Source organism: Phaethon aethereus (genome assembly GCF_964289735.1).
Source record: "Phaethon aethereus genome assembly, chromosome: 3".
Classification (NCBI taxonomy): Eukaryota; Metazoa; Chordata; class Aves; order Phaethontiformes; family Phaethontidae; genus Phaethon; species Phaethon aethereus.
Window position 1 is genome coordinate 17,576,038 of NC_138576.1, and position 27,252 is coordinate 17,603,289.

The window sequence follows — 27,252 nt, forward strand, 5'->3', positions numbered from 1 at the left end:
CGGCACACGGAGGAAGGGTCTTTGGGCAAGGCCCCCCAGGCTCTGTGGTAACTAGGTATCCGTCTCCAGGGCTCTGTTAGACAGCATATTAGTATGTTCATGTAAGGCAACGAAGAAAAGGGGGGTGAAGACATAAAGTCTGCTCTGATGGAAAAGTAGCCATTTCCAGCACTTGGTCTTCAGGCTGCTGTCCTTTGGCTAGCGCTGAGCATGCCTTCCCCAGTTGGGTTTCTAGGTCGTGGTTTCCCTAGGGGTGGACCCTTGAGACAGTGCCTTTCCCCATAGCCCCACGTGGAAGGGAAGGATGCTGCAATCTGTCCACGAGGAGCACCTGGAGATGGGGAAGGGGACGCAAGGCAAGGCTTGCTGTGATGCTTGTTTTTTGGTGTGTTGCAAGGGGTGGCATAAGATCACTTTTGGTAGTGTTTTATTCTTGCATCATGGTTACTGTCTTCTTTCTGGCAGGTTTTGAGGTGCGTTCTTGTGTTGATAGTGTGACATCCCCAGCTTCTCCTGCTTTTGCTACTATACTGCTCTTGCCCCACTGCCAGCCACCATGGATAAGACCGAGTTGATCCAGAAAGCCAAGCTGGCTGAGCAAGCTGAGCGCTACGATGATATGGCCACCTGCATGAAGGCAGTAACTGAGCAAGGTGCCGAGCTGTCCAACGAGGAGCGCAACCTGCTCTCAGTGGCCTACAAGAACGTGGTGGGGGGGCGGCGCTCTGCCTGGAGGGTCATCTCTAGCATTGAGCAGAAGACAGACACCAGTGACAAGAAGATGCAGCTTATCAAGGACTATCGGGAGAAGGTGGAATCTGAGCTCAGGTCCATCTGCACCACTGTGCTGGTGAGTGGGGACTTTCTTTTTTTCTTCCTTTTTTTATTTTTTTTAAGAGAAAGAAATACAGTATTCATGTGTGCTTCTGTACTGGGGAATAAGACTGGGAACTTGACTGGGGAATATCATGTGAAGTATTATGCTGGGGTAGGGGAAGTCAGTCCAGTAACTTCTGCAACCCTTAAGTGGATTACTGCGAGGAGGAAGATCCTCTTCACTGTGCTATGGGCCCCATATGCGTAGAGATATTTTAGATACACATTCAATTTTGAATGTGTTTGGAGTATGTTTTTGATGGAGTGATCCATATGCAATATTGCACTAGGTAATTGCAGAGATGCAGAGAATTTAGGCTTATGCCTGTTTGTGCTGTGGTTAGTAAGCTTTATAAGGTAAGCTGAGAAGAAAATGAGAAAAACCCTTATCTCTTCAGATCAGAGCTAATAACCTGTTAAAAGCGTTTAAAGTAACTACTTGTGCATTTCATTTACTTCTTGTGAAGAAAAATACTCTCAAGGGGTCTTTAAGAGACCTTTTGAGGATTCTTTTAAATATAAAATGATTTTTATATTTAAAAAGACATCTATATTGAAGATAGGAAATAAAAACATGTAGAAATTGACTTTGTCAGATTCAAGCTGACTTCTCAGGGGAATCTTTAGGATGAATTTGCAGTAATTATGGAATAATGTAAAACTAAGGTGTGAAGACTGGCACGACACCCCAAGCATGAATCAAAGCCTGGGAATAAATTTCTGTACAAGCAGCAGAATTCCAGATGCTATCGATAGCAAAACTGTACTGCACTGTAGTGGGAGCTGAAGAGATGCGTGTCAGCAGTGTGGAGGCTGCTGGACCCTGTTCTATGTGGCCAGGGAGTTGTGGCTGCAGGAAGTTGTATATGTGTAATGAAATAATAGTTGTGTGGTAGATAAGTCTTCAGTGGTTTGTTTGCTCCTCTTAGTTACTTTTTTTTTGGTGTCTAGTATTGCTAACATGAGAACAGGAAGAAGTAAGTCTATAAGGAAATAAACAATTTTGAGGTTAATGTATCTTAGATTGGTTTTAGGATACCTGAATTTAAAACTAGATGGTTTGGAAGTAACTGAATTTGCTTCTTAAGATTAAGTATTTTGGCTCATGTACAAGGGAGTACTTCTTTGGATTGTGCTGAAAATACCTATATGCTTCCTTGCATGCTGCCACCTTTTTTTTTTCCTAAATGGGTCAAAAGGAGTTACCTTTGCTTGAAAATAATTTGGAAATTTATTAGCTTCATGAATCAGTTGAGATAATTCCTTAACACATTGAAGAGTCTATGTCTTCCAAAAAAGCTGTTTCTAGAGTTACAGGTGTAGTTAAGTTGTAAAACTTTCACCTTTGTGAAAGTGATGTGTCTTGTGTAGGGTACTGATTCCTGTTTCCTGTGACAGGTTCACTAGAACCCGTGTGACGGGGTGCCAGCATTAGTGCTGTTGTCACTCCTCTTGATCTCGTCTACTCAGTGCCCCACTTCAGAACTAACTTCTTGGGGCCTAAACATAAAGCTCACTCTTCAGACTTCTTAATGTCTTCTGTCCTTCTACCAAATCTAGTTCCTAAGAGAAGGTTATGCATAAAATTTCATAGTGGTTGCTGTGCCCTCTTGACAAGGAGCTCATGCTTCCATAGGGAGATAGAAGGTCTCTGAATGATAAAGGTAGCGAGCCGTTTCATGCAATGTCTACACTGAAATTATTCCAGTTGCATCAAATGGTGGACAGCAGGTAGTCTAGTGGTTGTGCTAACACAAACCTCTTATGCAGGGAAAGCCAGCTCTTCCTGTGCTAGCCAAATTTTTCCTTGCATTCTAGTCTTTCACTGTTCTCAACAACGGTCTGGTTGGCAGCTCTGTCCTTCCCTTCTCACCGGGAAAGCGGCAGGAAGTAGTGAAGACCGAAACCTACAGCTGTGCATGCTTTTCCTGTTTTGCCCTGCTGGCCTCCTGCCTTTGGTAGGAGGAGATGTCAGCTGTCTACTGCAAGCCTTCAGATTTTTACTCTTCCTTTGAGGGCCATGTGCAGTTACCTTCCATTCTGCTTCTCTCCCTTTCCTCCTCCATTTACCACTCCTGTGATCCATGAGTCAGCATCCAAGAGGATGGAACTCTCAATGTACAGGCACTACAAAGGTTAGTTTTCCTAAAGCTGAGCCACAAAGTGGTTTTGACTCCTCCTTTGAATGATAATTTCTTCTTTACTAACGCTATAGTAACTGCTTGTAGGTTTTTTAGATCTCTTAAGTTGAATCTCAGAGATGCTTTTTTAATTCTAGGAAGGCAGCTAAACTGAAACAACTGCTGGCAAGTAGTATGGAAAGGTTGCTCGTCATCAGGAGTATTTGGATTTAGCAAGGGTGGATGTGTTGGGTGGAGTGTGACTGCTGTTAGTCATACTACTAACAGTTTTTTCAAAAGGCTTTTTTTTATACTGGTATGGCACAGCTTTTCAAACTGAAGTGTATCTGCTGTTGTACAAACCTCCATTTAGAAATACTTGTGCTAGCATTACAAAGTAGTGCTAATTTTTGATTAAAAATGCAGCAACACTGAATCTGCAATTACTTTTTTTTTTTTCTGTAAAGAATGCCTCAAGCCAATTAGGTAAGGCATTGTTTTAGGGCATGGTTTGATAAGGAACTGAAATTTAATCACCACTAGAATACAAACATCCAAAATTATGTTGAGATAGCTATATATAGATACATAAATAAAACTTTTACTAATTATTTAATTAATGTACAGCCAACATCAGTGGTCACAGTAATATATTCCATCTCATGCCAAGTAGTGAAGACATTTCTTTAACTGCCTATCCTGCAAGTAGGAGTAGATGTGATCTGAACCTTTTTAACTGTTAATTTTATGACTGGTCTTTCAGGTGAGAGTGGATCTTTAATGAAGTGGTGTGACTTTGTCAAACAACTTGCATGAATGTTTTATTTAAAGGTATGCTAGGAGGCTTTATTGAAGTCACTGTGTTGATTGACAAATTCTTTGATAATGTAGAGAATTAATGTTGAATCATCCCTAATTAATCACAATTGAAACTGTTCTTGAAACCCTTGTCTTTAAATAAATAGGTTGGCAACGTAACTTTTTCTAAGGTAAAGTTGAAGTATGTTGTTTCATATACTCTCTGAGCACAAAGTTCGTATTTCTTTATATTCTTTGAGTGATTTCAAGACAGGGATACTAGATAATGTAGAAGGGATGGGTGCAGCAGCAACTTTCACATAATTAATGAAATAATATGTGAAATTTGGAAGATGGAATGTACAATATAAGACTAATCCTTTAATGTATATACACTGTGCTGTTTAGTGACATCAGATTTTCAGAAAAGGTAACTTTTGAATTGTAACTTCTTGGGGGGAGCAGGTTGAACTGGTGGGTTTTCTGAGAGCATAGTGGTAACTTGTGTTGCATTCAAGCTCCTTCATTCTTTAAGGAGAACTAGTGTAAAGGAAGGAAGGAGACCAGCCCTTGCCTGGAAGCAGTTCACTCTCCACCTGCAACTTGAGGGTGTTTCCAGGTATATTTGATAGTGCTCTGTGTACGTTCAGTTTTTATGTCCTGATGTTGTTGGAGCTCTTCATGGAGCAATAGAGATGAGATTTGATAGCTACTTGCCCACAGTTTATGAAGAAAGATGCAATGGCAAAAATCATTAGGGCTTGGAAACAACTGTATCTTGATGGTTAAAAGACTTAGTCCTCATGTTTCTAGCTGAAACTTAAAACTTTATTTTAATATGCTTCGAAGTTTTTGCATAGAAAAATTACATATATGAGGCTTTCCAGTTGTTTCCAAACATCTATTTTTATGATGTCCTCTGCAAACAGTTTTACATTGCACTGTGTCAGGCCCATGTAAGCCAATTTTTCTAGAAATGAGCAAGAGCATCGTGATCTTTTAAAAATGGACCAGCGGTAACTTGACTTGTGCTGTTGATTCTTTTCTGTACCCAGTGGCAGTGCTTGCAATGAAATAGTCTTGAGCTGTAAGGTGTATCTTCAATTTTTACTGTCTTAAGGTTGAGAGGATGCTTGTAAATGTCTGATCTTCTGTGAGATTGCAGTGTTGATTGTTGAAAGCACATGTATTAGTGTGCTGCTCTAGCCAGCTCCCCTTTCCTTCCTTCCCCTCCCCCCAGGTTGCAGTGTTGTTACTACTTCTGCTTTGCATAATTAAGAAACAGTAAATACTAGTAAAAACAAGGGTAAAAATCTGTGTCCACTTTTGACTGTTAGCCATTTTGTAGATGTAGTTCTAAAGTTAATCACTTAAAAATAAACAAAACAAAAATCCCCATACTAGAAGGTAATGTGCAGTGCAGCTTTTCTCAACAGCACAAGTTCATAGCTTCATTGAAAATGAAGTTGGTGTTTTCTTGCAGCAGAAAATAGATTCCTCATGTCGGCTAAAATATCTGATGTCAGATGACAAGCTTTGACCATAGCCCTGTTTTTTCCCTACTGTTACCTTTGGCCTACAGAAAAGTAAAATTTTGATTTTTATTATACATGCAGAAATCTTTACAGGCAGATTCAGTGAATATCAGTTTGATGCTGCTATATGAACAACTTAGTAGAGTTTCATGTCTTGTGAATCCTTTTTCTCTGCTTTCCTATTTTCAGTGTACAGTCAGGATTTATACAGAAATACATAGCGTTGTAGAGGTAAAACTGGTATCTGACTAAAAGGAAATCAGAGTCTTTTGACACTGGGACCTATTAGGATACAGTTTTATTCTGAAGGTCAGGCATATTAATCACTTAAGTTAATACTACTTTTGGACTTGAATTAGTTGTCCTGGTAGTGGTTGGGACAGTGTTTCAAGTATTACTTTTTTTACCTTTTGTAAGTTAAGGCAAATGCTACTGACTCATCCCTTTTAAGTAACTGACTAAAAAGACTAGCTACCTCATGACTCAAAGCCAGACCTTAGGTTGGGAGCAATGCTTCTTGGCAAATCCAGAATTGTGGAGTGAATGTTAAATGAATGCTTTAATTGGAATAACAGTCGTCTTTTTGGTGAAAGGTAATACGTGGGGAGGTAGTTGGTTCTCCTTTGTGTTCTTAGCACAACTTCTAGCACGTGTCAACATGTTTCTGATAAGACTTATGGAACTTAATGCATGAATCTTTGCTAGTTTAGTATGCTTGAAACTTAAATTAATGATCTGAACTTGACTTACTCATAGTTGTACCTTCTCTTACATCAGTTTTTGCCCTTTGTTAGAATCTGGTGCTGGAGTACTACACTTCTGTGCAGGGAAGACTGAATCCATTTCTAAGAAAGGACTGACACTTGCAGAAACAAAGCCTAGAATGCGCTGAGGTTCTTGAAGTGGCTGAAAACTGTTAAAGGCTGACTAAAAATAGTTCAAGGCATTCTGATGGTAGCTGAGGCCTCCATCCCATGCAGTCATTGCTTGCTGCCCCTTCCTTCTGTGAGTGGATACTGAATTTCTAAAACATACAGGCAAGTTAGTGAAGGATACAAGATAAACGGCAGAAAGGTATTCTGTCTGAGGTTCTGAAAACTTCCACCGTTATGTTATTTGTGTGTGCAGAAGCTGCTGGGGTGAGTTTAGATCACTGATTTGGTTTGCATGGGTATCTCCATCTTGAGGTAAACCTGAGAATAGGGTTAGCTTATGTCTGTTGAAAGTAGAAAAAAATGAAGATAACGGCTTGTTTGTTCTTAAAAATTTAAGAAATGGCCACCAGAGAATTGCACTTCTGCAAAGTCATAGCTCCCAACAGCTCTGAAAGGCCTGTCCTGAATGTTAACATCCTGTGAGAAGCAGGATGTGGACTAATTGAAAATAGGAAATCATAATACCGATGCAGGTGACCAGCTGTTGAGAATGGGGCAACCAAAGCCTCATGTATCTCCAGTGTCAAATCCATTTTTTTAATGAGGTTAGGCTATAGATAAACTAGCCTGGTTGTAGTCAAGGCTATTAAAGCTTTGTCTGTGCCATACCTCGGTCCACTTGTACATGTAGATTTATTAAATTTCCTGGAGGACCTTTACTAGTTTGGTAGCCTTGAGGAAGTAGGATATGCTCATTAAGTAGAACTGGACAACAAAGACAAATTCTATTTTTCTGCTAAAGCAGTGAAGCTTTTAGCAGAGTTTGTAAATCACTCTCATGCTTACCTGCTAGACAGTTGTCTTGCAGGCATTTCTACTACCTACTAGATACTAATATGATAGATGTGTTTTTGAAGTAAACATAGAAGACCATATATCAGAGAGAGAGAACTTGATGAGGAAAGAGCATGCTCAAGCTTAAAGGTTGTTAGTAGTTGATTTCTTTGTGATGGCAAAAATTGGGGTTGTTTAGCACATTATTAACATAGATTGTACCAGTTTTTGTATGGGTGCAGAAGCACCTTCTGTTTTCAGTAACGGTAGATACTTTATTTTCAGAGGAAGGTAGTGAGGAAAATGGTGGGTGGAGGGCTGGTAAAAGTGCATGAATATGCTTTCTTTGTAAGTTTGGTAGGTGAAGGTGTGTGCTTGATTAATCAGTGTTTTCTTATTTGTGTAGATCTTACCCCTTCTTTAGTTTTATGCTCTTGGTCTTTGAGAATGATGGGTCTGATGCCCTTAGATGTTACTTGCTGTTCGTGTTTAAGTGGTTTTGTACTTGACTATAAACTTGAAGATAATTTTATCACAGACTAACTAGGTAAGGTAAGACTGCTCTTGAACACTGCATTTGTGGCACTTACTCCATATAGCTCTATTGTGTTCATTAGCCTGATGTTTACAGGTTCCTCCTCATCCTTTCTGCTTCCCAGGGTGCTGGAACCAACATCATAATGCTCCAGCTGAACATGCACGTGACTTGTAAGTCTGTAATTTGCTCATTCACTCTGTACATCTGAGTAACAGTTCATGTGAACTGGGCACTTAGACATAGGAGGCAGTAAAAATAATTTAAGTGCAGAGTTTCACATCCTGTGGTTCTGTGCACCCCGCAAAACATCAGATGTAAAGACCTATGATTTAGAAGGTCCCAAATGAGCTGTGATTTTTGCTTGTGCCTTTCTCTTAATTTATTAAAGGAATCGAGAGTTTGATTTACCAGTTTTCTAACACTGATAAAGGTTTATTCCTTGCGCTGATAGTCCTTGTTCTGTCCTTTAATTCATAACGATCCATCCACTGAAGTAATTGGATATAGGAGTCATATTAGGCTCTGGAAACAAAAAACTTTCCATTGGTTCTGATAATAAATATTTTCTAAATACACTACATACACTCTTATCAGACTGACAGCCTCATTTCCTGGATAAAACTTCTTCAGGAAGTTCTGTTCTGAAGTTGAATACATTTTGTAAATTTCTTGTAAGCAGGAATTGTTTTAAATGGAAGTAGGTAGCAGGGCCTTAGCAAGAAAGTCAAGGTTCACTTGCTATGAGAGATTGTAACAAGGTTAACTGAAATGTTGGCTTCTCATTTTCTGACTTAGAAGGTTAGACTTCATTATTGTAGGTTGTCTCATTTGGGGAATAACAAATTACTGTCACCCTCCTAATCCATTGAATGAAATAACACATTGCTGGGTTTTCTTCAAGGTCAAGTTGGACAATGCAAAAGGCTCTTCCAGCTGCACTAAGCGATGGGAAGAAAGTGCATCTGTTTCATTATCCTTCTGGATTTCAGTGATCACAAGCCTCTGATCTAGGGCTCCCAGACAGAGAGCAGAACTGAAGCAAGTAAAACTTTTAGGTCCTCCAGTGTTTGTTTATTATCATGAAAGACTGGCTTTAAAAGTCACTTACTTGCACAAGGGCAATGTACCTTAAATACACGTAACTACTGCATGCTGCTGTTGACTTCTAGTATTGTCAGTCATTTAATCATACCTTCAAGGCTTCTGTAGCTGAAGAACATAGAAATATTTTTAAATGCAAATTTAGGCTTTTTTGCTTGATTCTGTCATATTATGGAAGATCACAAATGGAGGATGCTGGAAGAAATTTTTAGGTAGTCAGGATTCTGAAGGGAAGAATTTGATGTCAGTAATGCATGCTTACTAAGAGGAAAATAACACTTGAAGTATTTTGAGGAATTAGAAATATGGAAAATGCAATCATGGAAGAATGTTAGAATCAATTTGAGATCTGTCTGATACCAAGAAAATTTTCTTGAAAGCTTTTGGATGTGTTGTATGGCCATTACTTCAGCAAAACTTTACAATTACTGAAAAGGGAAATCACTTTTTTTGAAGACTCATTTCTACAATTGGCAGGGGAAAACTTTAGGCTCTTTCATAAAAACTTGAATAATTCTTTGACTTTCACTGGATTGTTGGTTTTGTTTGATGAAAATCTATAGAAAGGAGAACTTGCATTTCCACACACTTCTAGTTCCTGGCTTACATAGTTATTTGAGGACCACAGAACTTTCTAACTTCTTGTTTCAGGAGAAATGTAAGCAGTGAATGTAAATTCTAGATGAAATTTATCTCAACCTCAGGTGGGAATAGTGTGGGCAGACGTGCTGCAGCTCGGACTTCCAATGCATCTGTTAAGTGGGATTCCAGATACTTCATTCAGGGCCAATCCTAAATATTGACTGCCAGTTTTTAGAACTATGTAGACAAAAACTCAGAACGAAATGGAAAAGATGAATGAGGTCACCCTGTCTGTTTCCATGCCAGGTATGTTTGTCTCTGCTTTTGACTGTGCTCTGTAAGGTCATCTTAAGGCCATGCCATTACTGGAAAGGCGTGCACATATTTTCCTCAATATAAAAACTGAAATACTAATGGTCTTAAGAGGTGTCTATGAAAACTATTCAATGTTCTCCCAAAAGGAGTTGATGCATAGAGCTTGAATCCAGAAGAATGAAGAACTTGCTTCTGCTGAATTACACTTCTGAAAGTAAAGTGATCTTACTGTTGCAGCAGGGGCCTCCCCTTTCCTGTCAAGAAAACAACTGCTGAATGTTAAAACACACCTAGGTTGCAGTGAGTCATACTGTGGACTTTGGAATGACTGATTATACTTGAAATAGTCAAGAAGTCTTAATACCAATTTACTAGACTATTAAAACAGGCAGTCATTTGTGAGCAGAAGCCTTACTGAAAGGTCTGAGCCTCCACCGATCATCTGTGCGTCAAACACTTTGGAACATCTGATGTGTTTAAACTGACGTTTAACAGTTATTAAAGGAATATATTGGTCTGAGCTGCTTCACCAACTTCTTAGCTTTACTTCTTGACTGCAGTTATGGTGGAAACCATTTCCTTGTATGCTGCTTGTAAGTGGTTTTTCTCATATTGGAGCGGGATGGACCTTTAGAAATACTTAAGACTGAAGAATTTTTCCAAGTATTTTGCACGCTGCGTCCCTGGCTGAATTTATGTAGTGTCGCACACTTTGCATAGTGTGCCTGTTGGATGCAAGCTGTTCATCTTCTGGATGGGACTGTGACATTGAATCCATGTTCAGGGTGGCGAGTTAACTTTCAAAAAAAAAGTGGTGTTGACATGCACTCTGTGCATGTGCATTATTTTTAAGGAACCTTGTCTCAAAATAGATTTGGTTCTGTAGGGTTTGTCCAGTAAGTGTATTCTGTTATAGACAAGTACATTAAGTAATCAGAGGTACTTGCTGTCATTCCTGTAACATCTGTTCTGGTGGCTAGCTTCAATACTTCTTAAAAAAAAAAAAAAACCCAAAACAAAGAACACTTAAAAGCTCAAAATAGAGAATGTTCTGTGTCAACTCAGGAAGGGAAGGAACGCCTAGGAACCAGCAACAAAACTCCGTCTAGTCTCTGTAAGACCTGTGAAAATCAGTACCCTGTGGAATGGTAGCACCGCCTCTGCTGGCAGGTCTGACAAGCACTTGGACAGCAGAGGGCTTCTGAGCAGTTGATTTGAAGTTCAAGCTGGTCTTCTTTCTTTTTCCCCCCATATCACTGAACTTCTTCTGTCATGGTGTGAGGAGGAATATAATTTTTTTATATATTATATGCATTGATACTGACTAGTTTGTTCTTGTATCAAAAAACAGTAATGCTGCTGGATTTCCTGTAGATGCTTTTTGTGTCGTATGAGTTAAAGCCCAGCAGAGGACTTTGTCTTAAATTACTAAAACCTGCAAATACAAATTACTTGTCACAAACTGTTATGATGTTTGCTTTTAAAGAATAGCATTTAAAATCATATGCCCAAAAGATGAAGATGGTGTTGGAATAAGGTGTTTTAAACAACTTGGAAGTGAGGTACATGGGCCTTAGTCTCAAGAATATTGCTGGAACAGTCTTGACTCGAAACTCAAACTTCATACAGACTTTATTCACAAAACTGTGTACCAGCAATTTTGAACATTTGCACACTGCTCTTTGCTAAAGATCATGCAGCAACTTAACCAGTTTATATTTATGGGGGCGGACTTTTGGAGAGCATTGCTGCTTATGATAGTTGCTTTTACATTGACTTTTTTGCTTCCGGTGGAGCAAAAGCACTAAGTAGCTCCAGTACCGTACTAAGTTGGTGGGAAATGCAAATGGCAATGTAGATCAGTCTTTTAATAGTATAAGATTAAATAACTTGGTGCTGGTGATGTGGCCCAAACATGTCATAGGTGTTGACATCTGAGTGATGGTTGCATTGTTTACCACAGTTTACCACGTTGAGAACTTCTGTCAGTACCTAGGCACATGGTATCTTTAGCTTGCTTTGAAAATTGACCTTAAACTACTTGTGATCCGTAGATGATCTCTCGAGCTGACCTGGTTCATGTTCATCCTCTGGTATTGAACGGATAAGTGTGAAGAATATACCTATTAGCTAATGGTATTGGAATGTATGCAGAGACTTATACTTATGTATTTGCTTTATTGAAGTCCAGTTCTAAACGGCACAAGTGGTGAAGGCAGTTGAAGGTCAATTTGGTATTCAAGATTTTTTTTATTTTTAATTCATCTTTGCTGTCGAGATACTTTATAGCTGAATATGTTTGAAGAGAGAACAGCACAGATCAGATAGCAGTGGTGTCTTTATGCCACTTGAACCTACTACATAGTTAAATTGTGCAGAAAGTATTCAGTGTACGCTGTGGTTGAACTTGATGTCTCAATCAGGCTTGCCTTTTAAACTTGGCTTAGATGGGGGGAGGTTGATGGGACTTCCTGTTTTGATGTCAGCTTTCAAAAGAAGGGGTTGTCCTGAAAACAGGTAACAGAAAGCCTACGGTACATGAATTGCAGGGGATGTGTGCACAGTGTATGTAAGGAGATGCTGGCTGGATGCATACACAAGTAATTATGAAGGAGCTGTGTTTTCAGGGAGCTGCTTTGTCTGTATTGGGCACTTCAAGTAAAGATATGGCTGGCATATTCCTTCAGGGCTTGTTTTCATAAATCTGAAAAAATGGGAAAGTGATGAGAGCAGATGAATTAAACGTAATATTTCTGGCTCAGGTTAGTTGCAGTGATCTGATACTACAACCACATGTTCAACCCTTGTTCCTGCTTAAGCAGAGGGGAAAAAGCAACTAAGACAAGACAGTTATTCAGTTGGGAAAGAACAAAAGTGGAACTGGAGAAGGATTCAAGAAGGCAATTGAAATGTAACTTTCTCTTGGCATGTAAAGGAGTAAGTCTGCCAATGGAGAGAAAAAAAATAAACTAAAAAAAAAAAACAAAACCCTAAACAAAACACCAACATTTCAGCTTTAAAGGGGGAAGAAGTGGATTGCTGCCACGCTCCTAGCCTGCTCCCCATGGCTCCTTCAGGCATCTGCAGATCTGTTCCAGGGATTGGTAGCCTTTTGTTGCTGGCATCTCTTTAATAGATAAACAAACAAGCCTGCCTTCTGTAGGAGGGGAAAAGAATATCATGTATGAGGGTATGATGCTATTAGGACAGCAAGAGAGTTAGCACACTGTGGTAGAAATAAATTGAGATGGATGAGCAACACTAATGAGAAGTGGAGTGGGAAATCCTGTCACACTACAGGAGGACCAGTGTGCCACTCGAGAATAATGTGTCGGTGTGGGGGAAGTAGCAGATACCAACCACAAACTGTCACAGTGCAAACCTGTTCTAATGCAACCCCACCAGGACATGGAAGGGTCTGGCTGGAGGACAGAGCTTTGATTCTTGCGTCTTCATACTGTTCATGGATCTGAGAGTCACCCACTAGCAGGGCAGGCCAGCAGCTCGAATGTCATGTGCCTTTTCATGGCAGCGTCTGAGGCACGTTTGACATAGTAGAGCAGTTACTTGCAGGTTGTTCAGGTGTTGGTTTAGAAAGTGGTAAGAACAGTCACGGTTCTTAATGATGGTGGCAAGTGTATTTTGATACATAACTTTCTCTGACAAAAAAAAAGTGATGGGCGTTTTTGCTGTATGTGAACATGGATGGCAGTCTACTGTATTGGGTGACTTCACCACAGAATCATACCTGTGGTGGTGCCTGTCTCTTTTTAGATAAAATTTATTATGCTAAATTTTGAGATTGACTGAGTTCCGCTTCATTGCTCAGGCTGCCTGTATTCATTTTACTTACTATCAACTGATGTTTAAAATAAGGATTCCTGGCTGATTCCTGTCTGATGGAAAGGTAGAAAAGCTCAAGCAGGGAAAGATGAAGAACAGATGTAGGAAATCTTGAGTTTTCCTATCTGTTAGTGACTCAGAACAGTGTAAAGCAAATCATTCAGCTTATTGTGCTGTCTGCTCTCACTTCACTGCCAACATTTTCTCTGTTAGAGGGAGGGAAAGATGCCTTCCAAGCAATGATGATGTCCTGAGATTAATGGCTCACTAAGCGTAACAAATACATTATTGATTTGAAAGATAATGTCTGGATAGATAAATAACTACCTTTACTCAAAGTCTATTTGTATTCTGTTTTATCCTACATGATTCATAAATGAGATCTTGTTCCATTTAAGGCTATTAAAAAACAAAAACCGTGTATGTGAAGTCCAGAATGAGGATGTTCCACCCCAGCTGACGAAGGCACAGATCTCTCTCTCATCATGTTCTGTGGTAAGGATTAGGAGGCCCTCAAGATGAACTGGGAGTGGGAGCTGCTGGCTGGGCAGCTCAACTTCTTCAACTGAGGAGTGCCTAGGAAATAAAGCAGTGTACGTAATGCACTCTTTGCTGTTTGAAAACACTACAGTTCACTCCCAGCATCCCCTTTTTTCTCCGAAATCTGCACAGAAGCCCTGGTTTTCAAACCTGCCATAGTGGGGGCAGCACTTTCAGGCTGCAGACGCACAGGCTGCAGTGCTGTATGCTTCCAGTAGGGCTGGGGCCATGGCAAAACCCTTTTGTGCTCCCAGAAAAAGCATGGCCTCCCCATCTGGAAAAAAAAAAAAAAAAAAAAGAAAAGTGGGCATTAATGCTCTAGGGAATGTAGGTTTGAGGCTCAGCTTAAATTAGACACACTAAAGCTCTCCTGTAAACATTATTTAGCATACACTAGATTCCAGGGTGTTACTATTTTTAAGTCATAACCAAGCCATTTCAGTTACACAAGATACTCTACTGCTAGAGCTACCTCCAAAGACAGATTTGTAATAAGATCAGTAATTTTTTGTGTGTGTTAAGTTTACAATAAACCTTTAGGTTTTGGAAGGCATAAAAGAAAAATACCAGTTTTTTCCCTTGTTGGTACAGTTGTAATATCTGAAAAGTTTTATTTCAGCTTTTAAAAGAAAAATCAAAGATATGGTTTTGTCAAATACCTGGTTTAAAATCCCATACAACGTATCTTTCTTGGTTGTTTGGTCAGTGCTTCTTAGAGCATAGTGGGCATAGTTTTTTCACATCTAATGTGAGCACATGGCTAAATCACATCTCTGCTGCTTAATGCAGTCCCAAACTTGGGATCGCCTTTAAAGGCTGGTAGTTACCCTTTGAAAGGTTCCTTAAATCGGTCACTATCTAAAGGTAGGTGTGTTATGTGTCAACCTTCTTCAATTCTGGGCAGTTTCTTGTAAAATCTAACTACAGTGTTAAACTTGAGGTTACTGTATTGTCATCTGAGACTTTGAAACTGGTTTGTGTAGTGTTGTGCTTTTATGGCTGGCATTGACATCTGTCATAGGAGAAAAGCATAAGGAAAATGCCGATCTAAAATGTGAAGTTTTTCTCATTGCAGAAACCTGTAGGGTGGGAATAACTCATTCTAATATGGCAATGACTCATGCAAAATAACAGTGTTAATATGGGGTTGTATTACCCATCTGCCTATTGTCTTAACTCTTGTTTTGAAACCTACCTACGGTTTTGCTGTTCTTCCATGACACCAGTGAGGTGTACTGTTCAATACACTTGCTCAAGCCCTTGCATATGTCACTGTGTTAAACTGTTAATACAAATTCTCCACTTATCCCTGTGCCATACTAGCCGGTATCTAGCCTTTGGCTGTGGTTTTCTAGCCTTACAGAAAACCCTAAAACTGTCTGTTTCTGATTTGGTAAGTGGAAGGATATGTCAGGCATGGTATCACCTTACTCTCCTGCTGTTTTCTCTGGGGTGGTAATAAGAGCGCTTGTAACTCTTTACTGTTTCTTAATGCCTTGGTAGGGGGAATCTCTGAAGGGAGCTTGTCTGAGGAGTTATATGCAATATTGCATCCATGGTAAGCACACTCTGTGGATACAAAAATGCTTTTTTCACCCAGTTGGAAGAGACCTGCTACAAGTGTCGGTATAAAATAATTGCCAACACCTCAAATGGACGTGGAATGAGTAAACGCTTTCAGCTGGATTGCTCTGCTACCGCTGATTATTAAAGGAAGTAATAATGGTGTGGTGGTATGCATAGGGAGTAGGTTTGTGTCTAAAATTAGCTTGTTTTGATTATAGTGGTACAGTTGCTAATGAAAATGCTAAGGGGTTTTTCCCTGAAAGCTTACAGTTCCTTAAACACATTCTTTGTAGTTGCTTCATGAATTTGGATACGTGTTCCTGTAACAAAAATCTTACTTAACAGTTTGCAAGCTTTGTTGAAACTTTCTGCTGCTTTTATGACCTGTTTTTTTTTCAAAATAACTGAATGCAGATCTTTACTTAAATTCTAAGTGTAAAGTTGCTCTGAGTATTGCAGGATTTCCTTGAGTCTATTGGAGCTTATTCACATCTTTCATCAACTCCAGAGAACATGGGTCAGTTGTGGTAATGAGTTGGGTAAAATCGCTGGGGCCAGGGACAAGGAGGTCAGCCAGAAGCTGCTCTCCCCCTTGTCAGTTCTCCGAATTATCCCCTTCGCTGGGGGAAAATCCTGTCTCTCTTCTCTCCTTTGCCTTCACCCCTACCTTGGAAGAGCTAGGAGGCCTTGTAGCCTTGGAGAGAGACTTCTGTCCTCTTGCTGGAGGCTTGTAAACCTTTCCTTGCCCCTCTAGTTACTGAGCAGGAGAGGTGTGAGCAAGGGGAGCGATATTAGCAGCAGCTCAGGGTGTGCTGGACCGCGCTGTATAGCCCTTCCCGTTCCCGGGAGCAGCAGGGTGGACATGGAGGATGCCTCCCAGCTGCGCTGGAGCCAGTATTACTTTACCACCTCTTTGCAAGGCTGTACGGTTTGGAGAGGCTGGCTACTGACTAGGCGGGTTCAAATCCTTGGCTCTTCCTGGCAGGTGGGCTGGACATTCTTTATAATAAGTCTAAAGAATGCAATTTATTTAAAAAAAAAAACAAACAGTGGAGTTTTTTCTCTTACTTTTTTTCCCGTGAAGTGCGAACAAGTTCTTATTTATAAATAGCTTTGAAACTTTCTGCGTAGTGTTTCATTTTTCCAGTAAAAGCTTACTCATTTGCAACAATGTTTTTGAAATGAGACATGCATATCCTGAAACTAAACTTGGTCCTAAACTATATGCCAGTAAACCTTTTCTTGTTACTTTTTCTGCAATCTGATCAGATGTCTGACTGATCATCTTAATGTAGTTTCTAGCTTTGTGCCTTTACACAGTTTTGCCTTAAAACTCCGTTTTTATCTTGTAGCAAACATTTGACTCCATCCAAACTTCCTGGAGAGAAGAAAAATGGATTGAACTTAGTTGCAGTGGCATATGTAATATGTCAAGGTCGTTGTTGTTGTTGTTTCAGGAGCTGTTGGACAAATATTTAATAGCTAATGCAACTAATCCAGAGAGCAAGGTATTCTACCTGAAGATGAAGGGAGACTACTTCCGATACCTTGCTGAAGTTGCCTGTGGTGATGACAGAAAACGTAAGTACCTTGTGGTCTTTGATAGCTAATGAACTTCAGTTTTTGGCTATGGGTGAGGGAACAGTACATGAAGTGTCAGTATCTTACTCTGAATTCACGTGAGTTAGCTGAGTGGGAACAACTATATTTCGGTTGGAAATCCCCAGTGTTCATACAGACGGAGAGTAAAATTCTGAATAGACCTTCAGCATAGTATGCCAGGGAATTTTAGCTGGTATTCTTGTCATCTACCCCAAATTTCTGGTTAGTTGTTCCATAATGCTTGCTCGGAGCTTCTGGAAAACAATATAGGTGAAGCTCTGCTAACATATTTAATGTCGATTGTTTGTATTTCTTTACTAAAATAAAGTTGGTGAGGAAGAGCAAACAGATCTCTGCGACATTTTTTTATTCCATGATGGGAGTCCTATTGATCTGTAAGTTTTAACCATTTTAGTGTGAAGCAGACTTCATTGTAGTCACTTAAATTTACAAAGAAGTAACAAAATTACGAGGTCAGTACACTCTCCAAAGAAGTGTGACCTGCACTCTGAAATGGTTGATGTTCACAGGAATAATACTGTCCCTGTAACTTTAGTTTGCCTTTTTGGATCTAGTAGGAGAGGCCTGTAAAACTTCACAGCTGGTATTGTCACTTGTTAGTGGGCGTCCTGAGAACACAGAACATTCCTAGAAACTAGAACATGTGCATAGGTGGTTGTAAGTATCTCAGGAAGCTCTTCTGGGGAGGTTTTTAACTCTATTCAGAGGATGTATTGAATATGAAGTATTAGAACTGTCTTGCAAGGTGCCCAGATACTGTTGTGATGCTAAAATCTCTGGTATGGCATAAGCTAGTGATACATTTCTATATAACAAACTAAAATTAGTCCTGGAGTGATGCCGTGACGCAGAAAGGAGATGGACCGTTGAAGCAGGCAGAGTGCCAAAGTGACTGTCCCTTTGGGTTGGGCATGGTAGGCATCCAACAGCGTTGGCTAGTTTAAACGGATTGAATTACAAAGTGAGAGGACAGAGCTGATTGTCACTTAAATAAAGACTTTGTTAGTCTCCTTGTATTGTAAGAGCATTTAAGTTGAAAGATGAAAATATACAAAATGGGAGTAAAAGTCTTTGCATTAATGAGTTGCGTTCAGAAATTCTTAACCCTCTGCCTGATTCAAATGACAACAGCAGGTTCAAATGTAGTGGAGACAACTTGTCTTTGGCTTTCACAAAGATAATCTGATTTATATTTTGTCTCGAGCAACAGTTACAAATCTGGGCTTCTCTGAGCAGAGAAATACCAGCTTATCTTGGCTAAAAAGACTGCATTTAAAGTGATATGCATGCTGATACGGGTGCTTACTGTAGAAGAGGGACTGATTGATAACCTTCTTAAGCAGGTCTTAGTGTTTTGCTGGGAAGTTACAGCTTATGTGTATCACCATGCATACATTTGTGCTTGACTTCTTGCAAACTTCTAGGAGTTTTACTTGAAGCTTCTCTGATGTTCCACCACTAAGTATCTGTTATTTTCTTAGCTTCAAATATATTTTATATTTACATATATAAAATATATTTTTATATTTATATCATGTACTTACAAGCTGATTTTTTTCCTGCATTTGCAAGGTTTTCTTCTTTTTTCACCTGTTCTCAACAAATTAATAGTCTATTAGCACTCATTACAGTGTGAATACTGTAAAATCCAAGTCTGTGTAGTGACTCCCTTGAATACTTAACAGATTTTACTTAGCAAACTCCTTTTTTCCCAGCACTTTCTAGAGCAATTATGGCATTGGCTCCCTCAGAGAGCTGTATTCTGAGCTCCGACAATGGCCTTTCTTTTCTTGTGGTCTCCTGCCATTCTGCAGGCATGTTTAGGGTGGCTGTTGGCCCTTTGGTCATCTGTTGGAAGAGAATCTGGAATAGACTATATGTAGCTCTCCTCCTAAAGTATTAACTCTGGCTTGGTAACCTCTGTGGTATTTCTCACAGTTATTTTGGGCGCAGCCTTTGGGATTTTTTTATCTTGACCTGACTACCCCCAATTTTTGGAGGCAGACTTTCCGTTTTTCAGGAACATGCAGTACATGCCTTCCAAACTTCCTCAACAAGAAGTAAGTCCATCAGACAGTAACCGCCTTTACTCTGCACATCTGACTCACATGACCATGTCCATCCTGTGCAAAGAATGAAGCAGGAGTTCTGTAGAAAAAGTAATGCACAATGTTGTTGGGTTTTTTGTACCTAAAGTATCAAAGGTCATTGAGGCAATATAGTCATCTTGGATGTTTGTATTTATGAACTTCTGTGTGTTTATCTGTCTCTTGAATACCTTTGCTCTGTAGTAGCTTAATTTGCTCCCTGTGTTTTGTCAGTGTGGCAGCTGTACTTAAAATGGGTTTAAAATCATTACCTTGATTAAAGTAAGTGCAGTATTTTGCTAGGAGCGGGCTTAAATAGAGGACTGTTCAGTCTCCTACTAATGGAGTACTTTAAATAGTCATATCTTTAAAACAAAACAAAAAACCCTTAATGATTCTCATTCTTTTAACAGAAACAATAGAAAACTCACAGGGAGCTTATCAGGAGGCATTTGATATCAGCAAGAAGGAGATGCAGCCAACGCATCCAATTCGTTTGGGTCTAGCTCTTAACTTCTCTGTATTTTATTATGAGATTCTCAACAATCCTGAGCTTGCCTGCACACTGGCAAAGACAGTAAGTTACTTTTTCCTTCTGTATGCCTGAAGGGACAGTAGAAGAGAGTTTATGCTTAAAATAATACAATTATTTCCTAGAGTTTATGCAGGAAATGATCCTATTCAATGTATCTGGTTTCTGAGCTCATATTGTTAGTGGGATTAAAGGGGTACAAGCAGGCTGTACAATGTGACTTAAATTTTCAGCAGAGTGGCAAGCTTTTATTATGCCTGTATTTTTATTATGCTTCTGATTTTTAAGCAGAGCAATTCAGATCATTAACTTCTAATGTTGCCTTTTTTAGGTTTTTTTAGCTACCTTTACTGATAGGTTTAGCTTCTGTTTTTTTAATGATCACTTAATAGAAAGACTAAAGATGATTTAATTATTCTAGGCGTTTGACGAGGCTATTGCAGAACTTGATACACTGAACGAAGACTCATACAAAGACAGTACTCTCATCATGCAGTTGCTTAGAGACAACCTAACAGTAAGTTGCCTTTTTATGTGCTGCCTAGTTCTGTAACCATGTATTTGCTTAGGCTGAATTTGTGATGAAACAAAACCATTATTTTGCTCTAGTGCAAAACATAGCACTGATTTGGGCTGTTTACTATAGCTTTTCATAACTTAATTTGAATGTAGTGTAAGTTGATATCAGCAACTTCATGCTGTGTAATCTGGAGTAACAGCTTGGATAGCTCGCATTCTTCATTGCTCGCTGGCCTTTTCAGTGGAGGGGGAGAAGGTGCGTTCAGGTAACTTAATGTACAAGATAGAACAAGGAGTCAAAAAATAGTAGTCCATGATCTGTCAGAGATTCTTACTCAAACTTTTGGATGACTACCTCAGAAACAAAATGTCTTTCCTGTTGTACATCCAGTGCCACTTGCTTTAATAATTTTCCTGATTTTAATTTAAAAGAAAAGATCCAGAATCTCAATATAATAAGAGTAAAATCAGTTGGTGTTTGAGTGTGTATTATAATGATTAACCATTTTTAAAAAGTGCCTAATGAAACCCCTAGGTTCTATTAAGATATGTAAGAAAGGCAATTTTTTAGTGATATCCTCTCTGGATATTCATTGCATTTAAAATTACAGCAACATTTATTATTTTGCAATAATGCTTCAGTAGAAACGTCTTATTAGCACTATAAGATACTTAGCTTCAGTAACCAAAATGGTAATCTTCACCTTCAAGATTCAGACTGCTGCTTTTGAAATTGATGTTACTCATGAAGCTGCCATTCAGACTTGCTGAATGATCTAGGATCGATGATGTAGCTCCCTATTTAAGCACGAAAGTCTGGACTTGTTTAGAACATTGTCTTCTCTGCCTCTAATACTTGAGGTGCACAGCCAGTTGTGCCCTGTGCCTGGGGAACTATTTCCAATTGCCTCTCTCCGAGCAAGTACTGGAAGCCAGGGTTGTAGAGAGCTGCAGTGCACTGCTATTTTGTAGACATCCTTAAGTCTAATCCGTTATTTCTACACAGTCAGTAATTGTCCCTTCTTTTGGAAGTAAAGCTGCACTTCTGAAAGCTGACATTGTTTTTTCTTTTCGTTCTAGTTATGGACATCAGACAGTGCAGGAGAAGAATGTGATGCTGCAGAAGGTGCAGAAAACTAAACTGCACGTGGGGCGTCATTCTCCCTTTCCTTCTCAAGAAACCTTTTTACACGTCTCCATTCCTTATAGCTCCACTTGGATTTCCTATAGCAAAGAAAACCCATCCATGTGTATGGAAATCAATTTATAGTCTTTTCACACTGCAGCTTTGGGAAAACTCCATTCCTTGATTTGTGTTTGTCCTGGCCTTCCTGGTGTGCGGTTACTGCTGTAGAAAAGTATTAATAGCTTCATTTCATATAAACATAAGTAACTTCCAAACACTTATGTAGCGGACTAAAGTGTACCTGGTATTTAAAATCAAATCTGAACCAGTACCTGCCAGTTGACTGTGTTTTGTATTACAGTAAGATATGAAAATGTAGTTAATTGCAACTAAAGAGTGTTCCACATAGCTTTTAATTCTCCACATTCCCTTCTTACTCTGCAGGGTTTCCTTTCCATAATTGACTTTCACATGCTACTGTGTATTCTTTTCAGTAGGAATATGGAAGTATTGGGCCAGATCAAGTTGAGCATTTCTAGTTTGGAAAATGACAAATTGAGTTGCTTCCTGTATCGTGTAATACAGAGCCTTGTGTGTTCAAAAACAGGGGCTTCTCTGAATCTTCAGTTGCTGCTGTTTCAGTTGATATCCCTTCCCAATAAAAGTTCACTTACACTCCTGCCTTTGTAGTTCTGGTATTCACTTTACTATGTATTAGAAGCAGCATGTTACTGCTGGAGTACAGGCAGTGCTTTTTGGCAGACTAAAGTGCATGTCATTTCTTAATACACTGGAATGGGAAAACCAATTGAAGTTCACATGTCCAAGTATAAAATTTAGTACTTTTCCATGCAGGTTTGTGCACATGTGAGAAGGTGTCAAGTTTGTCCAGTGATTGTTATTTAGAGAGTTTGGACCACTATTGTGTGTTGCTAATCATTGATTGTAGTCCCAAAAAAGCCTTGTGAAAATGTTATGCCCTCTGTAACAGCAAAGTAACATTAAATAAAATTACATTTTATAAACCACTTACTTTTGACTTGTAACAATTCCATGTAATCGCTTAAGGGCTAAACTTAAATGTAAGTATCGTGTGCTAGAAGTGTCTTTCTCAAATCCAGTGTATACTTTTTAAAAGTTTGCTCTTTAAATGAGCTCATTTCTGAACAATGTGCATTTTATGAAAATATCCTGGATAACTTTTCATAGTTAATCTGACATGTGGACTTCTCAAGTAAATCTGCTTGAGCTAATGGCTTCACCTTAATAATGATCTAAGAAAAAATAGCCAGTTTCTTGATACTCTTCCATGGCTTCCAAATCTTCTCATCTAAATTATACCTTTTCTTTTGTAATCTCTTGCAATTCTCTGATCTGTCCTCCTGTTGTGTTTTCTCACTGATGGTCATCATTATTGTTACAGTATTCCAGCTACACTTTTAGAAATGCAGAGGAATTCATCCTGCTCTAGAACAAACAGTTTGTGTGCTGCCATGTCATAGTCTGCTTTCTGTTCTTAGACTGCTTTCAGTATTACTGTTTCGCCCAGTTTTTGGAGCTTTTTGTAAGAATACGTTGCTCTGTTTTTGTTTTTCCTTTTTTCTTTTCTCCCCTAGATCACTTAAGAGTGTTTTTTCCTAAACCTCTACCTCTTAGTTTTCCATGTTGGTGGGTTTTTGAAAATAAATACTTAACTCCTGTTAGTGTCCTGGCTAGACAGGATATGACATAATGAAAAAAGACACATTATTAGTCCTTGCAGGCTTCTGATGGTACATCTTCCACCTTCCATGGTTTTGTTCATTCTTTGAGTGTGCACAGTGAGCATTCCTACAATAAAACTGTTCAGATTATGTGCTTCAATTGACATGCATTGCTTTTAAAAAAATAAAAAAATGTATCAATTCAGTTTTCTTCATGCAGTCACTTTGAATTGCTGTCAGAGTCCTGTGTGGCAGGGTTCTACATAAACTCCTATGCTTCTTAATGGTGTTTTGGTTTCATAATTTCTCCCCCTTCCCCATGCATTTCTTATTGATCCATTTTTTCATAAAAGTTTTGACTCCTAAGTGCTCTCATTCTCCAGGAAAAATGTTTCAGTGCTGACATGTTTGGGGCAGCTCTATCTGCTCATTTAAGAGTTTGCTTTCTTTGCCGCTGTCTGGAGTACTGCCTGAGTGTGCACTACATTGTCAGCTAACATCGTTCTCACCTTTCCTTCCTTTTGCAACTTGTTGAGAGAGTTGTTGCTTTTCCTTATAGGAACAGTATCTGGGCCTTGTATCTAGATTCTGGCTTAAATTTATTAAATGCTCTTTCTAACGTCTGTCAAGCTGGGCAAATTCTAGCTGTTTCTTGTTCATTGCATCTACACTTTGTGCAAGAAATGAGTCTTGAAACTGCACCACCAACTCTTGAATTTTAATAATTCTGAATGCAGCAGCATCTTTTCTCATACTGTTACTTCCAGAATTTGGCCATTATGTGTATTGTTGGTTTGTTTTTTTGGGGGGGGTGGGGAAGGAAAGGGAGTAGGATGATGGTGCAAAAAAGGAATAGACTAATTCCCTAAATGACCTTGCCTAGTTCCACAACCCACCCCCACCCCCCCGCCAGGTAAATTCCATTATTAGTGCAACACTCAGAGTAATTAGGTGCATTCATGTAGTAGCAGGGTTTCCAGTTCCAGCAGATAATTTGCACTTACTTATATGCTGCCCCGCCTCACTCAGGTGGGGCACTAAGAGGACATGCCCCACACCTTAGGAGATGCTGGACAGACTAACGTCTCAAATCCCATACCATGCTTATTCTTTGAAAGCCAGACATACAATTAACAGTGGGATCCAAGACACTTTAGTAAAACAATAGTGTCTTGTTTGCTTAAGGATGGGATTTTTTGTATGCAGAAGACGGTTGTATACAGTAAATCCTGTGGGGCAGAGTTACTGTCTTAACTGCAACAACAAATTTCACAGTAGCGTATAAATCATTTTGACTTCCTTAGTATTTTCAGAACATTAAGGCAAAAGAGTTCTTGCTTTTCTGCCAGATGGGTGATGGTAGTAGGGATGGTACTTCACACTAAGCCACTTTCTTTGGAGGCATTTGTGCTATAACTCAGTTCAGCAGCAAAACGACGAGTTTTGTACTTAATTTCTCAGGATCTTTGAAATGAGTAATGTCAACAAACACAGTTTTCTTTTCCTCATCTCCAAGTCTAGCTGCAGTATTCTTGGTGTGACAGCAGGCTACCTGCCGTACCAGGAGACATTATTTTACAATTCAGTAAAACAAATAGACCACTTGCTACTTTGGACCTGACTTTCTTTTGTGCAGTACAAAGCAGTGTAGGGAGACCAGAGTAAGTCTGGGTTTGTGGTGGTGGTGGTGAGTTTTTTTGGTTTTGGGGTCTTTTTGAAAACTTTAGGACTTAAACATGCACACACACCATCACCACCACCCCCAAAAAAAGCCAGTAGAAATACTGATTTCGGTAACGAGAATTTACATGAGCACACTAATGTTTTAAATGTCTGAGAAATTGTCTGATGCCACCTAGAATTGTATTCTGTATCAAATCAAGAGGGTAAATTGGGCAACAAATCATCATAGAAAGGAAAAGGACAAACTTTGAAATTTACTGCTAACATTATTGGAAGACTACGACTTTGAAAGCCCAATTCTACAACTGAAATCCCAGACCTCTGTAACAAGAACTAACACCCCTCTTTTGTGACAGTATAGCTAGGTGACACTGCTGCTGAAAGCTCCAGCAATTACAGCTTGGCCAGCTTTCAGATGAATAAAATGCCAGTGTGGGAAGGGTGAAATGTTAGTACCAGTTTTGGATTCCTGCCAGGATATTTTCCACTACGCTATAAAGACTCTTAACTTGCTAGAGGAATGCCTTTGCCGTCTTCTGCTGGAATCCTTAAATTGATAAACAGACACGAGTACATCTCTGATAATGAAGTGTAGTCTCAAACCATGTGATCAAGTATTGTAAAACTTAAATCTCTGTATGTGCAAACTTGTTTAAGGCAAGTTTGCTTGGAATGTCGGATCTGTGAGTTGACATCAGTGTAAGAATCCCTGAGGTGAGATTCTGTAAATGCCATTGGCAGTGGCTCATAAGATCTTTTATGGCAAATTATATTCTCAGTTGTCCAATCTCTTCACTTAGTTAAATCCTCATTCCTGTGGCTGTGGTCATGATAATTGTAAAATCCCTCAACTTCTGGAAATAAAAGGACAGTTTGTAAAGCCTGTTTGGGGGAGAATGGTGGGGGGGGTTTTAGGCCTTGGCTTCAAATTAACGTATGGCTGCTGATCTAGTTCTTGCTGAGCAGATGCTAGGTATTTCAGATTTGTTGTAAATCTGTTGGAAACAATAAAAGGGGCTCCTTATGGCCCTGTAAGAGGGAGGAGAAGGAAAAAGAGAAAAGATGTTTGTTTCTATGCTGTAGATTACTTAAATTGCACTCTCCAAAGAAAAGTTCTGTGTGTTACAGCCAGGGAGTGATAAAGTTTGGTCTCGGCAGTGATAGCAATAACAAAGCTGTACATTATAACATTCTTCACATAACTCAGTCTTCCAAAGAGATTTTGTATGCATATGAGTTTCTATAGCCTCCGTAGTACAGGATGCATGAATCAGCCCAGTTAAGTTTAGATTAGAAAATACTTGAGTTTCTACGCACAGAACAAATTACGTGAGTGTGAACTGGGAGGCAACTGACTGCTTTGGGGCTATTTTATACAACGGCAGAGTCAAGGTTTTGCTGCTCTCTCATCCCTTTGACAAATCCAGACTGCCATAAAAAGCTGCTTTTGCTCTGTTAGCATAATATGCATTGGTTTCAATAAATCGGTGGTTTAAATTCCATTTATACGGCTAATTTGATAAGTCATATTTGGAATAAATGGTCTGAACAAGATTTTGCTCTCTGATTTAAGTAGCTGGTGAACTTTATTCATTGCTTAATTCACCTTTAATGTTAGGATTAATCAGTTTAAATACAGGACCTTGAGAATAGAAATCAAGTTTTATAGGTCAGGCTTTTATGAAAACAGTATTAGCACTAGTTTTAGAGGTACCCATTTGAAATTTATTTTTATTCTGAGGCTTCAAAGTATATATATTTGTTAAGATGTAGACATGCCAAAATGCATTAAATAAGTGATAGTGCCCAGTAAATATTGCGTCAAGTGGAAACTTACTCTCATGCCAGTTTGCTGTTAAGCTTTGTGCTTGAGAGATGGTTGACGTTTCTATCAGTGTGGGAGGAACAGGAGGAACTCCTCAAGCGGTACCTAAGCATCACTAGAGAGGTTTGTGTATAGTAGTACTACAGCTAGAGGCAGTTTAATTGACTCCACATTTTTGCTGTTCCATCTTGTCCCTTCCCTCAGTTTTTATCCCATCTGTGACAGTTTCAGTAATACTCGGTGGGAGACAAAATGATGGCTTTTGCTAGGCCCACTCTTTAATTACTTACCAACTGAGTTCAAAACTACTTTGCTGTAAAACTTCTGTTCCTACAAATGTATTGCTAATATTCTGGTCACTCTCCTACTCTGCTCCGCTCCAGCTGTCCATGGCCTTGCCCTTCCTTTCTACCCCGTCCTTCTAAGGGTCTGAGCGAGAGCTGGGCATGCTGTATAGTCAGTGAAGAGATGCTGTTCTTGAAGGCCTGAGTGGTTCTAATCTCCTGCACCTTGAAAATACTTGTAGGAGGGGATGGTCTCTGCACCCAGGTGCAAGGTATGTAGGACCCTGGAGGGCAAAAGATGTAGCAAGGTGATGACAACTGAAAGTGCACTGTAAAGCAAGAGAATA

The 27,252-nt window shown here is 39.4% G+C and overlaps 1 protein-coding gene across 1 annotated transcript; it reads left to right on the top strand.

Moving 5' to 3' along the window:
- Positions 1-325: 325 nt before the first annotated feature.
- YWHAQ (tyrosine 3-monooxygenase/tryptophan 5-monooxygenase activation protein theta) lies at positions 326-22,056 on the top strand. The gene is made up of 5 exons (XM_081998326.1): positions 326-850; positions 16,981-17,104; positions 19,647-19,810; positions 20,187-20,282; positions 21,365-22,056. The coding sequence occupies exons 1-5, from the start codon at positions 557-559 to the stop codon at positions 21,422-21,424; spliced, it is 738 nt and encodes a 245-aa protein (XP_081854452.1). The 5' UTR covers positions 326-556; the 3' UTR covers positions 21,425-22,056.
- Positions 22,057-27,252: the final 5,196 nt, after the last annotated feature.

What these genes read in the sequence shown, in the direction of transcription:
- YWHAQ (XM_081998326.1), top strand. Translation starts at nt 557, where the DNA reads ATGGATAAGACCGAGTTGATCCAGAAAGCCAAGCTGGCTGAGCAAGCT. An exon ending in CCATCTGCACCACTGTGCTG is followed by an intron (nt 851 to 16,980) that starts GTGAGTGGGGAC and finishes TTGTTGTTTCAG; the next exon opens with GAGCTGTTGGACAAATATTT. An exon ending in CCTGCACACTGGCAAAGACA is followed by an intron (nt 19,811 to 20,186) that starts GTAAGTTACTTT and finishes TAATTATTCTAG; the next exon opens with GCGTTTGACGAGGCTATTGC.